This window comes from Oncorhynchus keta, chromosome 4 (assembly GCF_023373465.1).
Source record: "Oncorhynchus keta strain PuntledgeMale-10-30-2019 chromosome 4, Oket_V2, whole genome shotgun sequence".
Lineage (NCBI taxonomy): Eukaryota > Metazoa > Chordata > Actinopteri > Salmoniformes > Salmonidae > Oncorhynchus > Oncorhynchus keta.
In genome coordinates this window covers 50,603,829-50,621,969 of record NC_068424.1, presented here as the reverse complement: position 1 = coordinate 50,621,969, position 18,141 = coordinate 50,603,829, and the positions used below count along the sequence as shown (strand labels likewise).

At 42.1% G+C, this 18,141-nt stretch overlaps 1 protein-coding gene across 2 annotated transcripts in view; it reads left to right on the top strand.

Annotated features, from left to right (window-relative positions):
• Positions 1–12,954, top strand: part of LOC118377005 (rho guanine nucleotide exchange factor 6-like) — a 29,924-nt gene extending 16,970 nt beyond the window's left edge. The window contains exons 13-22 of one of the 2 annotated variants that reach the window (XM_035763818.2): positions 629–715; positions 809–890; positions 1,804–1,919; positions 2,217–2,405; positions 3,321–3,341; positions 4,197–4,290; positions 5,143–5,229; positions 8,635–8,734; positions 9,127–9,181; positions 9,400–12,954. In XM_035763818.2, the coding sequence (XP_035619711.1) occupies positions 629–715; positions 809–890; positions 1,804–1,919; positions 2,217–2,405; positions 3,321–3,341; positions 4,197–4,290; positions 5,143–5,229; positions 8,635–8,734; positions 9,127–9,181; positions 9,400–9,522 (954 nt within the window). In that variant the 3' untranslated portion in view covers positions 9,523–12,954. The remainder of the gene's footprint in view (positions 1–628; positions 716–808; positions 891–1,803; positions 1,920–2,216; positions 2,406–3,320; positions 3,342–4,196; positions 4,291–5,142; positions 5,230–8,634; positions 8,735–9,126; positions 9,182–9,399) is intronic. The other variant, XM_035763827.2, reaches the window with a different exon arrangement.
• Positions 12,955–18,141: the final 5,187 nt, after the last annotated feature.

Genomic DNA, 18,141 nt, shown 5'->3' with positions numbered 1-18,141 from the left:
TGAAGCACCAACCAACATCTATCTAATATCTTTCAAACAGAACCTGTTTTCTTTACCTTTTTAAAGCTGCAATATGTAACTTTTTGGGAGACCTGACAATATTCACATAGAAATGTGAGTTACAAATCTTTCATTCTCATTGAAAGCAATTCTAAGAAGTGGTAGATCTGTTCTATGTGCGCTTTTTCTAGGCTTCCCTTTTTTATGTTTTGTTTTTGTATCTTACTTTCGGTTTTGTAAACTAGCTTCAAACAGCTGAAAATGCAATATTGTGGGAAAAAATACTGTATTTCACAGCGGTTTACATGGTACAATGATTTTCTACACTATATTCACTTGCTCTGTCACATAAACTGAAATTTGGCGAATTATTTAGAATTTTAGCAACCGGGAAATGGCAGAGCAATTTCTTTATAGTGCATCTTTAACTTAGCTGAAATATTATGATTTGTGGATTCATAATCTACGATATTGCTCCCCAAATATCATCGATGCAACTGATTTTCACGTCCCGTTGCCAGAGTTTTCAGACACTCATCTCTGTCTGTGGGTGTCAATGTGTGTATTTGACACACAGCCATGTCTGATTCGTTCATGCTGCATCTGTGTTAATGTGTGTTCTCCATAGGAGAAAGAGGAGCGCTATCTCATGATGTTTCCCAGTGTGCTCGTCATGCTGTCTGCTAGTCCGCGGATGAGTGGCTTCATATACCAGGTAACCTACAAGCACCAGATGTGTCCCAGGTGATTCCCAAGTATCTGTGGCAGTGTGTCACCCCCCCCCCTCCCTCTCTCTCTTTTCCAACAGGGAAGGCTGCCACTGACGGGCTCCACGGTCTCCAGACAGACAGACGACACAGAGAACGGCCACTATGCCTTTGATATCACAGGTACAGTGAATTAATCTCAGAGGAGATGGAGAAAGACCAGAATACTCTATAATCTGCGGCACAATTATTGAAAGGGCCGTATCATACACAGGTCCTGTTGAGTAGATTGGAGGTCACTGGTCCGTTATCATATTCCTGTTACATCAGTGGATTCTAGGCTATTAATGGCCATTTGCGTCTCATTTAAGTGAACCAATGGAGTTTTACTTATATAGCATTCCTTTAATAAAATAATATCAAGCTGCTTTGGCAGCCATTCTTATTCCAGTCCTTTCAGTACAAACTCTGGCTGTGTAAACCTTGATTAATGTCTGGTTAAATGATTTTAAGACTTATGATATTCACTGAGGGGGAAAGGAAGCGATACTAAGTGAGTTATGCGAACTATGAATCATAGTGTTTATGTAATGCTATCATTTAACATGACAAGACTGCTGGGAGAACCACTCATCAGAGTTGTCTTATTTACTTGCCACATGCTATGATATATGCCGAGTTCAGAACAACTGGGAACTCTGAAATAAACAAGCTCAGACTGGGGAAAATTTGATTCAAACAGTCTTCCAACTCGGAATTCCAACTCTGGAACTCGGGTCTCTTTCTAAGAGTTCTAACTTTCCGACCTGAAGACCTCGTATTTGACCTCGTATTTTTCAGAGTTGCCAGTGGTTTTGTACTGAGGCTTACTTGTTTTGTAACAATGACACCATGATCCAGTTTGTCATCCAGTCACGACACTGTGCCATGGTGGGCGTTTATGATTCATGTCAGACTTGTGGGCTTTAACGAAACAGCTCGCTAACAAAGTGTTACCCGTACCTAACTTTAAGTAGCTTAGCCTGGAACTTCCCAGCAAAGTGCAACCCACTGAAGTGTGTGTGTGTGTGTGTGTGTGTGTGTGTGTGTGTTGCAGGGAGCATGTTTGATCGTGTCACAGTGATCTGCAGTAACCCCCAGGAACTGCAGGACTGGCTGGACCATCTCAATACCTACACCAAAGGCGGAAGCCCTGTGGGCACCATAATCAGGGTAAAGACATGACACACACACACGTTCATACACTGCATTATTTATTGTTTCAAAGATACAGGAAGTGCTGTTGTGTGTAGAGAGTGTGCACTAAACAAAATGGTGTATTTCCCTTTAGACATGGCCAGTGATGTGACAACGTGCACACCACTCCACACGTAGCTAGAACTCGCATTGCACTGAACTATGAACTACCACTGAACTTCACACATGGCTGGCACTTGCATTAAACTTCCATTGAACCTCACACATCCCCTCTTTCTGACTGTGGCTTACCTCTGTGTATGGATGATATAGAACGAGGGGGGGAAACCGCTCAGTATGGTGGGCACTCCCACTCACCAGTCCCACCTGCCCATCTTCATCACCCCCAGCCAGGGCAACCGGGGACCACTGGAGCCCCCCAAGACCACCAAACCCTGGTCCCTGAGCTGCCTGCGTCCTGCCCCGCCCCTCAAGCCCTCTGCTGCACTGGGCTACAAGGAGGTAGGCCAACCCAGATTTATAGTCCATCTATCTCTGGGTTCTTCACTCTTGATTCTGGAGAGCTGCAGTGTGCGCAGCTCTCTAGCCCAGCATTAACCCTCCAGATTGTTCTTATCGAGGTCTGAAAGAATAGTTGATTACTTGAATCAGGATGTTGTGCTGGGCTAGGACAAACGCCTGCATGCGCTAAGTTTCTTCAGGAGCTGGGGTACAGAACACTGCTTTACGTCTCACAGTAACTTGACTCTAATAGGACTATGGAAAATCCCTCTGGGATATAGCTCTGTCTGTGTGGGCAGAGCGCTTAGCAGATGAGTAGGCAAACGGTGCTCCCGGAAGCTATAGGATGACCATGTAGTGGGGGGGGGGGTGTATTCCTGTTAAGTAACCACGTTAGTTCTGGTAAAAACTTGTTTGACCTGGTGGTCGGCTGCACTAGATACAGCTGTGGTCATTGTGAGATGAGGGTGAGCTAGAATGATCAGGTGTTAATGTTCTCTCTAGTTCATTCCATTTCCATTTTTTTTTTGCCAGAATAGTCCTTTTTAAAAATGGCTATAGTTTTGCGAGTCCTGACATCCATTTAAAAAAAAGCAGACAAACGATGTTACATACATGCAATAACCAAAAATGAGTTATGTGTGGTAGTTCATCACTGAGAATTACGAACCATGCTCTCTGCCCCCAGGGTTAAAGCAGCTAATAACGGGGACTCCTTCTCTACCCTTTTGTATAAATGCATCCATCTCCCCTTTAACTCTCTCCCCTACCATGTTATATTTTCATCACGGTTTTCTTCACACTACAGGATGGGGGGGGCACTGAAATGTTCACTGTTAATCTACTTCTATCAACATTCTCAAAGAAAATTCTCTCTCTCTCTCTCTCTCTCTCTCTCCAAACTGGCTTCTATAGAGAATGTCTTATATATTGAAGGTAAGGCTAGATCTATCTCTCTCTTACTGTGTGGATATGTGTGCTTGTGTGCGCCCTTGTGCTAAAGTGGCAACCCATTGCTCTGTTTTCCTCTTCCTCTGCTGTAAGCTGTTGGTTTCCTGTGTTCTCTGCTGCCTTGTCTGTCTTTTATCCCCCGTAGTCACCCAAAACCTCTGGCAGACGGTCTACCTGAGATCTCTATCTGTTTTCTAGGTAACAACAAAGCCCGATTTCTAGGTAACAGAAAGCCATACTTGTACAAGTGGAATTTGGCGCAGAAACACTCATTCCCTTTCCAGGTTTTAAAATAGAATCGTTTACAAATGGACTACAAATGAAAGGATTACATTGATTTATTCATTGTTTCAATTAGGATCTTCATCTTTGGCTCATGAATGGTGAAGGATATCTATTTTAGCTGCCATGATGACATCATAGACCACACAGTTTGCTCCAAGTGTGTGACGTGTGTGCTGGAAATCACATAATTAATGACTCAGAGAAAACAATTTATTTTAATATAAGTGAACTGTTTAAAATGACACCAGGGTCATGTTCATTAGCCACCAAAAGGAAGAAACCTGACAGAGGGAGTGACTACTTAGACTTGTTCAATAAGAAACACCAATTTTCTTTTCATGTTGCGTGTCCTACTGAACATGACCCAGGTTTCTTTGGTTATTACCGTCCCATGCTTATGCAATATGTAAGACTTTGTCGACCTTGTTTGTTTTTGTCCATGGTGGCAATGTGTGTTACTGTAGGCTTGCAGTTACCGTGGTCTTTTTCCCCTGGCTTGACGACGTTTGTCACTGTGTACTCTACCCTGCTAACACTTCTCCCCGACTCCTACAGGACTCCGGTAAAAGTCCGAGGCCCATTAAGAAGTTCCTCCCGAAACGCAAAACGGAACGAAAACCTTCCGACGATGAGTTCCTCCTGCGGAAAAGTAGGTTTGATCCATTACACACTATTATGTATAATGTCCTAGTGTCCAAATGTGTTGCCACCAAGGAAAGCTCAGATTCACACTCTGTGTGACAAATTCCACCCGCCGGTTTATTTTTTGACCAATTTCTAGCTCTGTGAATCAACACAATGTAATTCTCTGCATATTAGCTCAAACGTGTATCTCACGTGGTTGATGGTAACTCGCAGTCTGTGCGCCTTCTCAAGGTGAGTGAGTCAGTTACTCATCAAACACATCCAGCTGCTTCTTATTAGTGTTTAAAAGTTGAACTCGTGCCCAAATAATGTTGTTGACTCGTCCTATACTCGTATTTGTGGCCAAAGTGTAAATTAGAGAGGGGGACACACACACCACCTTGTATCTCAAGCAGACTGTTTCAAAAATGATTTCTCTTTCGTCGTTTAACATGACGGTTGGTTCGTTGGCTGAGCTGGCCAATCAGCTGTTTACTTGTTGTCATTCATATATTTTTTTATGACCGGCATTAACAAAACTGTTGTTGGGGTACGCCCACACCGTTCCAACACAGAAAAGCTGCTTTATAATATTCTTAATTGCCATTTCTTGGAAGGAAAACTATTTTTCTCATGTTATAATGAAATAAAGGTCATATTTCATAGACATCTGGAAACACTGGACTGTTACTTTAAATTGCATGGAACGATGAGAGGGAAATGGACCATCGGTAGCATAAATCCATAGAGATGCTGCAGCTAAATCTGTTGGACCTGACTGTCAGTGGAATGTTGAAGGTTTGACTATAAAGTTAGTTGTTGTGGTTCAGAAGCCGCCTGACCCATTGTTTTTCCCCTGCGTGCCTTTGATTGACAGGTACAGCTGCTCTGGAGGAGGATGCACAGATTCTGAAGGTGATCGAGTCCTACTGCACAGGGGCCAGCCTGCATCAGAACAACACGGGTGAGACGAAGGATAGTGTGTGTGTGTGTGTGTGTGTGTGTGTGTGTGTGTGTGTTCGTATTCGAGCACACGCCACCGCGTTTGTATGTGTCTGTGTGATTGTCTGTTTTCAACCTGTCAATCAAAAATATCTATATAGTTGAAGTCGGAAGTTTACACACATGTGGGTTGGAGTCATTAAAACTAGTTTTCCAACCACTCCCCAAATTTCTTGTTAACAAACTATAGTTTTGGCAAGTCGGTTAGGACATCTACTTTGTGCGTGACACAAGTAATTTTTCTAACATTTGTTTACAGACAGATTATTTCACTTATAATTCACTGAATCACAATTCCAGTGGGTCAGAAGTTGACACACACTATGTTCACTGTGCCTTTATACAGCGTGGAAAATTCCAGAAAATGATGTCATGGCTTTAGAAGCTTCTAATAGGCTAATTGACATAATTTGAGTCAATTGGAAGTGTACCTGCAGATGTATTTCAGGGCCTACCTTCAAACTCAGTGCCTCTTTGCTTGACATCATGGGAAAATCTAAAGAAATCAGCCAAAATAATTGTAGACCTCCACAAGTTTGGTTCAGGCGTTTGGAAATTGCTCCCAAGGATGAAGGCACCACGTTCAACTGTACAAACAATAGTACGCACGTATAAACACCATGGGACCACGGAGCCGTCATACCGCTCAGGAAGGAGACGCATCCGGTCTCCAAGAGATGAACGTACTTTGGTGCGAAAAGTGCAAATCAAGTATCTATATCCACAGTAAAACGAGTCCTATATCGACATAAACTGAAAGGCCGCTCAGCAAGGAAGAAGCTACTGCTCCAAAATCGCAATAAAAAAGCCAAACTACGGTTTGCAACTGCACATGGAGACAAAGATCGTACTTTTTGTAGAAATGTCCTCTGGTCTGATGAAACAAAAATAGAACTGTTTGGCCATAATGACCATTGTTATGTTTGGAGGAAAAAGGGGGATGCTTGCAAGCTGAAGAACACCATCCCAACCATGAAGCACTGGGGTGGCAGCATCATTAGGTGGGGGTGCTTTGCTGCAGGAGGGACTGGTGCACATCACAAAATAGATGCCATCATGAGGTAGGAAATGTATATGGATATATTGTAGCAACATCTCTAGACATCAGTCAGTAAGTTAAAGCTTGGTCGCAGATGGGTCTTCCAAATGGACAATGACCCCAAGCATACTTCCAAAGTTGTGGCAAAATGGCTTAAGGACAACAAAGTCAAGGTATTGAAGTGGCCAACACACATCCCTCCCTGACCTCAATCCTAAATAAATTTTGTGGGCAGAACTGAAAAGCTTGTGTGTGCAAGGAGGACAACAAACCTGACTCAGTTACATCTACTCTGTCAGTAGGAATGGGCCAAAATTCACCCAACTTTTTGTGGGAAGCGTGTGGTAGGCTACCCAAAACGTTTGACCCAAGTTAAACAATTTGAAGACAATGCTACCAATTACTAATTGAGTGTATGTAAACTTCTGATCCACTGGGAATGTCATGAAATAAATAAAAGCTGAATTAAATCATTCTCTCTACTGTTATTCTGACATTTCACATTCTTAAAATAAAGTGATCATCCTAACTGACCTAAGATGGGGAATTTTTACTTCGATTAAATGTCAGGATTTGTTAAACTGATTTTAAATGTATTTGGCTTAGGTGTATGTAAACTTCCGACTTCAACTGTATATTATATTTGTCACATGCGCCGAATACAACCGGTGTCGACCTTACTGTGAAATGCTGACTTACAAGCCCTTAACTCTATTTATTGAACTGCATTGTTGGTTAAGAAAATATTTACCTAAATACATTTAAGTAAAACATTGAATAAAAAGTAACACAATAAAATAACAAATTTATGTACAGGGGGTGCTGGTACCGAGTCGACGTGTTGGGGGTACAGGTTAGTCGAGGTAATTTGTACATGTAGGTAGGGGGGTAAAGTGACTGCATAGATAATAAACAGCGAGCAGCAGCTGTGTAAAAACAAATGGCGTGTTAATGTAAATAGTCTGGGGGGCCATTTGATTAATTGTTCAGCAGTATTATAGCTTGGGGGTAGAAGCTGTTAAGGAGCCTTTTGGACATAGACTTGGTGCTCTGGTACCGCTTGTCGTAAAGTAGCAGAGAAGTCTATGACCTGGGTGACTGGAGTTTTTGACAATAGTTTAAAGGTCCTGGATGGTAGGAAGCTTGGCCCCAGTGATGTATTGGGCCGTTTGAACTACCCTCCAGCACCTTACGGTTGGATGCCGAGCAGTTGCCATACCAGGCGGTGATACAACCGGTCAGAATGCTCTCGATGGTGCAGCTGTATAATTCTTTTGAGGATCTGGGGACCCATGCCAAATCTCTCTTGAGGGAGAAAAGGCGTTGTCGGGCCCTCTTTTCGCGACTGTCTTGATGTGTTTGGACCGTGATAGTTTGTTGGTGATATGGACACCAAGGACCTGCTCCACTACAGCCCTGTTGATGTGAATGGGGGTGTGTTTGGCCCTCCTTTTCCTGTGTTTCACGATCAGCTCCTTTGTCTTGCTCATGTTGAGGGTGAGGTTGTTGTCCTGGTACCACACTGCCAGTTCTCTGACCTCCTCCCTATAGGCTGTCTCATCGTTGTCGGTGATCAGGCCTACCACTGTTGTCGTCAGCAAACATAATGATGGTGTTGGAGTCGTGCTTGGCCACGCAGTCGTAGATGTACAGGCGGGGACTAAGCACGCACCCCTAAGGGGCCCCCGTGTTAAAGATCAGCGTGGCAGATGTGTTGTTGCTTACCCTTGTCACCTGGGGGGCGGCCCATCATGGAAGTTCAGGATCCAGTTGCAGAGGGAGGTCAGGGAGAGGTTGAAAACGTCAGTGAAGACACTTCCCAGTTGGTCTGCGCATGCTCTGATTACACATCCTGGTAATCCATCTGGCCTCGCGGCCTTGTGAATGTTGACCTGTTTAAAGGTCTTGCTTACATCGGCTACGTAGAGCATGATCACACAGTCGTCCAGAACAGCTGGTGCACTCATGCATGCTTCAGTGTTTCAGTAACTTGCCTCGAAGCGAGCATAAAGGGTATTTAGCTAGTTTGGTAGGCTCGCGTAATACGTGTGTGTGTTATACAGACAAATAGTTTTCTTCAACACGTCCAAGATGTGTGTGTACCACACCTTTTAATGGCCCATAGATAGACATGGCAATGACAAAGGCTTACGTGTGTGTGTGTGTGTGTGTGTGTGTGTGTGTGTGTGTGTGTGTGTGTGTGTGTGTGTGTGTGTGTGTGTGTGTGTGTGTGTGTGTGTGTGTGTGTGTGTGTGTGTGTGTGTGTGTGTGTGTGTGTGTGTGTGTGTGTGTGTGTGTGTGTGTGTGTGTGTTATTGTGTATCTGCAGCGGTGAGGAAAGATTCTGTCCCTCAGGTCCTGCTGCCGGAGGAAGAGAAGATGGTGGTGGAAGAGATGAAGAACAACGGTCAGACCATCATAGAGGAGAAGTAAGACTGCCATCACTCAGGAGAATAGACTTTGATTAGGCCATTACATTATTGTGCACATGCATCTGCAGTTAGTTATTGTTCAGCTGGACGTTTCAACACGTCTAATCCGAAGCTTTTTCACGGATACTGTAGGACACTAGTTTTTTATTTATCAGTTCAAATGGAAAAATGTACGTCTTTACATGATGACCTGGAAGTGTTGGCAAAAACAGGGGTTTTGTCTTGAACGTTGAATAGCAAGAATTTGGGACTTTAAATATTTGTGAAATTGTTATGTTCAACTACCTCAACCACTCATTCCAACGCCTTTATCATATTATACATATTGTAACATGACTAATATGCTATTGTCTGGCTTTTCTGTTAACCTTTTGTTTCTTGACTTGCAGGAGTCTGGTTGATGCGGTGTACGCTTTAAAGGATGAGGTCCATGAATTAAAGAAGGTAAAATAACTGTTGATCTAAAACTCACTCTGACACATTTAAAGTCTGACAAGCCATTTTGTTCAGGAGTGTCGGTGTTGTGGTTTATGTGGGTGCGTGCGTGTCTATCTGCAGGTACATGTTTTGTGATTGTGGGTTCCTGCTTGTAGGTGTGTGTGCATGCGTGTGTTCTCACGTCTTTGCGGAGTTTCAATGGATATTTGTGTATGTCTCGCCAGGAGAGTAAGTGGATCAAGCAATGTCTGGAGGATGAGCAGAAGTCTCGTAAGGAGCTGGAGAGAGTGGTCAGGAAGCTGGCCAAGCAGAAGAACGACTGTGCCTGGGAGGATGGAGACCACTGAACAACCCCACACACCTATCCATTTACCTATCCCGCATATGTGTGTGTGAGTGAGTAAGTGAGCAGTGTGTGACTGTGTGCAGTGTGTCCATGCTTCCATCTCTACAACACAGAAGGGTTGGATTAATTTAGCTGGACTCTGTTTGGAACAACTCGCTGTTCTGATGCTTGGCCTCACATGCTGAACTATTCATTACCTGTCTTCCTAATCCAACCCTGTTCGAGGATTTTCAAGTCATAACCATGGGTCTTACTCAAGCACCCGGAAAAGCTAACTGAGACCAATGGGAGGGGAATAACCAGAATTGAAAATTCTGATTGGTTGCATCCCTTCTGCTGCCACTGTAATTGGTCAACACTGATGGAACCATTTTGGACAAAGGATAAATAACTAGTACTGCAGTGTCACCAGCTGCATCGCCACTCTGGACTACTATGTCTACATTTCAATAGGAAATCTAATGGGTGAAGAGAATCCTTCTTTAGGTACAATGGGTGTTTTCTTGCATGCACTTGTTTCAGCGGGAGAGCGACTCCTTCCACCATAACTAGGGCTCATCTGTCCCACTCTACATCTGTTACAGCATTGTTTGCCGTTTGTTTGGTGTTGAGGACACCCCCGCAGCCTCGTGGGGAAAGAGAGAAGCTTGCATCGAGTTTCAGTGAACACGATTGGCATTTTGCGATTGCAAATTCTAGACGTGAGACTCTGCATCTCCGAGATATTTTGTAGGCTTTAGCTTTTCATTTCAGATAGGTGAGACCTTTCCATAGACTATCAAAACGGTCTTCTAGCTCATGGAGAGTGGATTTCAATACTGTTCCATGCTGGTATTAATTTTATCGAAAAAGGTCCTTGACTGTGTACCTTACAATCTGCATGGGTGTACAGTGTTTCTAAGATAGTATTACGCATTAGACATGCTAATCAATATATAGTCCAAAGCTATCAGGGATATAGATATTTATAAACTGGGTGGTCCGAGCCCTGAAGTGCTGATTGGCTGACAGCCGTGGTATATCAGACCGTATATCACAGGTATGAGAACACATTTATTTTTACTGCTCTAAATACGTTGGTAGTCAGTTGATAATAGCAATAAGGCACATTTGGGGTTTGTGGTATATGGCCAATATACCACGGCTACGGGCTGTATCAAGGCACTCCGCGTTGCGTCGTGCTAAGAACAGCCATTAGCCGTGGTATATTGGCCATACACCCCATCCCCTCGTGCCTTATTTCTTAAAAGTGTATTGTGTATAGAATACACACATACTTTCTTACCGAGACAATTTACAAATAACAATTCAATACATGTACTAATAATTCATAGCTTTGCTTTATTCTTGGGTTAAATAATATATATTGCTTATTTATTTTCCATTAAAACATTTAATTGTGTAGAAAAGTGTATGTATATGGTACTGGGAACCCACTTGGGGCGGTCGTTATGGGTTTCTGCCTTTTTTAAAACTGGGCTGGAATTCAATCCAACCCGCACTGCAGAAAACCACCTCTACAGAATGTTAACCTTGTTCTGGTGCCAAGGGGGAAAAGTTTAAGTGGTCTTATTTATTGGACATTGTCCATTGGGGAAGACAAAACAACTGTTTGATTTTTAGAATTTGGTACAACAGGAACATTCTTATTTGTATGTAGTAGGCTATGTCCCACATTTTGAGTTTGGTATAAATTCCAAGAAAGTGTCATTACATTTAACATCAGTGTTCTGGGCCTGTATTCACAAAGCATCATAGAGTAGGAGTGCTGATCTATAATCAAGCCCCTCCTGTCCATATGATCACTTTTAATTATGGAATAAATGATCCTAGATCAGCACTTCTGTTCTCAGACACTTTAGGAATACCGTCCCTCGTCTCATAGTCATTATTATGCTTCCTTCCCATATTGGAACTATTCCAGGCAGAGTGAAATATGTCCCCACTTTGATTGTGTTGTTGGAGAGTGTATAGAGTGAGTCAGTGTGAGTAGTGTAGGAGAAGAAGTGATCAAGTGCCTCCTGATCCACTTTACGAGGAGGGATAAATTAAGTGACAGGGATTAAATGGGTTTTCTAGCAAATTGCCCAGGTTGGTTTTTATGTCATGTATTTCACATTTCAATGCGTTTTATGGCACTGGTTAGATGTTCATGGGGAGAGGTAATGGTATTATAACATTTAGTGTGGATTTGGGCTTTGGTGCCTTATGTCAGGGATGTCCAAACTCCCAAACTCTGTCCTAGCCCCCCCCCCCCGAGCACGACACAGCTAATTCAAATAACCATTTGATTATTTGACTCCGCTGTGTAGTGCTAGGGCAAAAACCAAAACGTGCACCCAGGGGGGGCCCCAGGACCGAGTTTGGGAATCCCTGCCTTATGTCGAGGCCTTAGGTGAGAAATGATTCATTGCAATCACAGTACTTCATCCCAGGATTATATGTAGTGCATACACTGTAACACCTGATGCCAACCTCCTACTGCACTGCAGAGCAGTGCACTAAGTGACTGCTTCAGTTTGACTGTTTTACTTTACAGCATGGTTCCCCAACTGGCGGTTATTTTGGCCCCCAAGTATTTTTTTTATTTGTTATTATTAGAGTTTTTGTTGTTGGACATAAGACTGTAATAACAGCATGAAATCAGCACCAATTGATAAACATTTCAGATATCTGTTCCCAAGTATTCTCACGCATTCTCACGAGACCTGTGATCGTATACAAATGTAAGGTTTTAAATGATGTTTTAGTCAAATATTATATCTGTTTGGGCTTCTTGCGGTCAACTTGCAGTCGAAACATTATTTGTAAGTAAGTTCAGGCCCCCCAACCAGACACTCAAGAAAAATAATCAGCCCGTGGCTGCTTTACAGTGTCACTCTGAAACGGTCAGTTGGGCAATGTAGACCCAGGATGTATGAAGAAATCATTTGCAGTGATGACTCCTCCTTTGCCCCTTAACCAAAAAGGGCCTGTCTCAGCAGTGTGTTCTCTCTAGTCATGATGGATAGCAGCATACTGGAACACACTGTTGTGTTCAGGTCCCACTGTCAATGTCAGCTCAGTTCTGCATGTTTTGTCACCTGTACAAATGTCCTTCAGTATCATTTGTTCATGTTTTATTGCTAAGATTATTATTATTATTATTATTATTACATCAATATTTGTATTGAATAGTTTTCATACAGTGTTTTATAATGTTTAATGCCTGAAAGCCTAAGTGAGTACTTGGAGAGATATAACCTATCCCATCCTTCTCATCGAGACTTGTCAGACTGCTCCACGTGTATCGTTTAAAAAAAGTTATTCTATGCAAAAGTATGACTGTTAGAAGTATTGTAAGTCTTTCTTTTTTTTTTTGTAGCGGCTGCATACTTTCATGTTATGCTTTCAGTATGCTCATTATTTTAATAAAAATTTAACGCAAACCATAGTTTTTTTTAACAGTATTCATTCATGTTGTGAAAGTCCATTGGTAAGCCTATTCCACTACAGGGATCATCAACTGGCGGCTGGTTTTTATTTGGCCACCTAAAGTTTGCTGATAACTTTATTTTAAATGTAAAAGTGTACATACATACATACATACATACATACATACATACATACATACATACATCACCACTTTATTTTAAGAATGTGAAATGTCAGAATAATAGTAGAGTGATTTATTTCAGCTTTTATTTCTTTCATCACATTCTCAGTGGATCAGAAGTTTACATACACTCAATTAGTAATTGGTAGCATTGTCTTCAAATTGTTTAACTTGGGTCAAATGTTTCGGATAGCCTTCCACAAGCTTCCCACAATAGGTTGGGTGAATTGTCCCATTCCCCCTGACAGAGCTGGTGTAACTGAGTCAGGTTTGTAGGCCTCCTTGCTCACACACGCTTTTTCAGTTCTGCCCACAAATGTTCTATAGGATTGACGTCAGGGCTTTGATGGCCACTCCAATACGTTGACATGGTCATTGAGCCATTTTTCCACAACGCGACCAAGCTTTAACTTCCTGACTGATGTCTTGAGATGTTGCTACAAAATATCCACATCATTTTCCCACCTCATGATGCCATATATTTTGTGAAGTGCACCAGTCCCTCCTGCAGCAAAGCACCCCCACAACATGATGCTGCCACCCCCGTGCTTCACAGTTGGGATGATGTTCTTCATCTTGCAAGCCTCCCCCTTTTTCCTCCAAACATAACGATGGTCATTATGGCCAAACAGTTCCGTTATTGTTTCATAAGACCAGAGGACATTTCGCCAAAAAGTACGATCTTTGTCCCCATGTGCAGTTACAAACCATAGTCTGGCTTTTTTTAAACGTGGGTTTGGAGCAGTGGCTTCTTCCTTGCTGAGCGGCCTTTAAGTTTGTCGATATAGGACTCGTTTTACTGTGGATATAGATACTTATGTACCTGTTTCCTCCAGCATCTTCACAAGGTCATTTTCTGTTGTGCTCTGATTTATTTGCACTTTTTGTACCAAAGAACATTGGAAACAAAGGTTTCTGTACCAAATATTAAGTTCTGCTTTTCTGATGTATCAAATACTTATGTCATGCAATAAAATGCTAATTAATTACTTAATCATACAATGGGATTTTCTGGATTTTTGTTTTAGATTCCGTCTCTCACAGTTGAAGTGTACCTATGATAACAATTACAGACCTCTACATGCTTTGTAAGTAGGAAAACCTGTGAAATCGGCAGTGTATCAAATACTTGTTCTCCCCACTGTATGTGTGTGTGTGTGTGTGTGTGTGTGTGTGTGTGTGTGTGTGTGTGTGTGTGTGTGTGTGTGTATATATATATACATACACACACACAGTCGTATGAAAAAGTTTGGGCACACCTGACAATTTCCAGGATTTCCTTTTATAAATAATTGAGTGTTTGGATCAGCAATTTCATTTTGATCTATCAAATAACTGATGGACACAGTAATATTTCAGTGGTGAAATGAGGTTTATTGGATTAACAGAAAATGTGCAAAAATTAGACTGGTGCATAAATTTGGGCACCTCAATAGAAAAATCACATCAATATTTAGTAGAGCCTCCTTTTGCTAAAATAACAGCCTCTAGACGCTTCCCATAGCCTCTAATGAGTGTCTGGATGAAGGTATTTTGGACCATTCCTCCTTACAAAACATCTCCAGTTAGGTTTGATGGTTGCTGAGCATGGACAGCCCACTTCAAATCATCCCACAGATTCTCAATGATATTCAGGTCTGGGGACTGGGATGGCCATTCCAGAACATTGTACTTGTTCCTCTGTATAAATGCCCGGGTAGATTTTGAGCAGTGTTTTGGGTCGTTGTCTTGTTGAAATATCCAGCCCCGGCGTAACTTCAACTTTGTGACTGATTCTTCAACATTATTCCCAAGAATCTGCTGATATTGAGTGGAATATATGCAACCCTCAACTTTAACAAGATTCCCAGTACCGGCACTGGCCACACAGCCCCACAGCATGATGGAACCCCCACCACATTTCACTGTGGGTAGCAAGTGTTTTTCTTGGAACGCTGTGTTCTTTTGCCGCCATGCATAACGTTCCTTGTTATGACCAAATAACTCTATCTTTGTTTCATCAGTCCACAGCACCTTATTCCAAAATTAAGCTGGCATGTCCAAATATGCGTTTGCATACCTCAAGCGACTCTGTTTGTGGCGTCTGTGCAGAAAAGGCTTCTTCCGCATCACTCTCCCATACAGCTTCTCCTTGTGCAAAGTGCCCTGAATTGTTGAACGATGCACAGTGACACCATCTGCAACAGGATGATGTTGTAGGTCTTTGGAGGTGATCTGTGGGCTGTTTTTGATCGTTCTCACCATCCGTCGCCTCTCTGATATTTTACTTGGCCTGCCACCTCTGGCCTTAACAAGAACTGTGCCGGTGGTCTTCCATTTACTCACTATGTTCCTCACAGTGGACACTGACAGCTTAAATCTCTGCGATAGCTTTTTGTAGCCTTCCTCTAAACCATAATGTTGAACAATCTTTGTTTTCAGGTCATTTGAGAGTTGTTTTGAGGCCCCCATGTAGCCACTCTTCAGAGGAGAGTCAAAGAGAACAACAACTTGCAATTGGTCACCTTAAATACCTTTTCTCATGATTGGATGCACTTGTCTATGAAGTTGAAGGCTTAATGAGCTCACCAAACCAATTGTGTGTTCCAATTAATCAGTGCTAAGTAGTTACAGGTATTCAAATCAACAGAATGACAAGGGTGCCCACATTTTTGCAGAGCCTATTTTTCACATCTGATTTAATTTCATACAACTTAATATTGCTACACAAAACATCTTTGTCTGGACAATACCCCAGTACTCAGCTTTTATTAGAAAATGAATGGCATGCCACTGTGCTCATTTTCTGTGACGACAGAGTAAATGATTATGCAGCCTCAGGGGGGTGCCCAAACTTTTTCATATGACTGTATAAATATATATATGTGTGTGTGTGTGTGTGTGTGTAAATATGTGTGTGTATATGTGTATATACACATATATATATATATATATATATATATATATATACATACACACACACATACATATATATACACACACACATACACACACATATATATATATATATACACACACACATACATATATATATATATATATATATATACACACACATATATATATATATATACACACACACACACACACACACACATATATATATATATACACACACATATATATATATATATACACACACACACACATATATATATATACACACAAAATAGCTGTGCAGCGACTCTCCCCATCCAACCATACAAAGTTTGAGAGGATCTGCAGTGAGGAATCGGAGAAACTCTCCAAATACAGGTGAGCCAAGCTTGTAGCATCATACCCAAGTAGACTTGAGGCTGTAAACGCTGCCAAAGGTGCTTCAACAAAGTACTGAGTAAAGGGTCTGAATAGTTATGCAAATGTTTTTTATTTTTAATACGTTGGTAAAAGATATGCGCTTTGTCATTATGGGGTATTGTGTATAGTTTGATTAGGAAAAAACAAATGTAATCCACTTTAGAAAACGGCTGCAATGTAAAATAAATTGGAACATTTTCCCGAGATGATGTATGTGTTTGTTTTTACACACACACACACACACACACACACACACACACACACACACACACACACACACACACACATCTCTACATGACCAAAAGTATTTGGACACCTGCTTGTCGAACATCTCATTACAAACTAGTGGGCATTAATATGGAGTTGGTCCCCCTTTTGCTGCTATAACAGCCTCCACTCTTCTAGGAAGGCTTTCCACTAGATGTTGAAACATTGTTGCGGGGACTTCCATTCAACCACTGGAACATTAGTGATGTTGGGCTATTAGCCCTGGCTCGCAGTTGGAGTTCTAATTCATCCCAAAGGTGATCGATGGGGCTGAGGTCAAGGCTCTCTGAAGGCCACTCAAGTTCTTCCTCACTGATCTCGACAAACCATTTCTGTATGGACCTCGCTTTGTGCATTGGGGCATTGTCATGCTGAAACCGGAAAGGGCCTTCCCCAAAATGTTGCCACAAAGTTGGAAGCACATAATCATCATTCTATGCTGTAGGGTTAAGATTTTGCTTCACTGGAACTAAGCCGGAACCATGAAAACCGGCCCCAGACCATTATTCCTCCTCCACCTAACTTTACAGTTGGCACTACGCATTGGACAGGTAGTGTATCTGCCAATGTTTGGTATCTGCCAAACCCAGATTCATCTGTCGGACTGTCAGATGGTGAAGCATGATTCATGCTCCAGAGTCCAATGAAGGCCCGCTTTACACCACTCCAGCCGACGCTTGGTATTGCGCATGGGGCTCTTATGCTTGTGTGTGGCTGCTCGGCCATGGAAACCCATTTCATGAAGCTCCTGACGAACAGTTATTGTGCTTCCACAGGCAGTTTGTAACTTGGTACACAATATGTGCTTCAGCACTCGGCGGTCACATTCTGTGAGCTTGTGTGGCCTACCACTTCGCAGCTGAGCCATTGTTGCTCCTAGATGTTTCCTCTTCACAATAACAGCACTTTTACTTGACCGGGGCAGCTCCAGCAGGGTAGAAATTTTACAAACTGACATGTTGGAAAGGTAGCATTGTCATGCTGCTTTTTGTTCTATGTTGCTCTGTCTGTATGCTATGTCTTGCTTGTCCTATGTTGCTCTGCGTGTGCTCACTGCTCAAGGATTGTATATATTGTAATTGTTTTTAATAACCTGCCCAGAGACTGCGGTTGAAAATCAGCCGGCTGGCTAAAACCGACACTTTTACTGAAACGTTGATTAATGTGCACTGTAATAATAAAATAAACTCAATAAATTTTTTTTTTTTAAACTCAATAGCATGTTGAAAGTTACTGAGCTCTTCAGTAAGACCATTCTACTGCCAATGTCTGTCTATGGAGATTGCATGGCTATGTGCTCAATTTTATCTGTCAACAACAACAGGTGTGGCTAAAATAGCCTAATCCACTAATTTGAATGGGTGTCCACATCCATCTACCATCTATCCATCATATCAAGAATCTGATTAAACAGCATGATCCTTACGCAGGTGGATTTTGTGCTGGGGACAATAAAAGGCC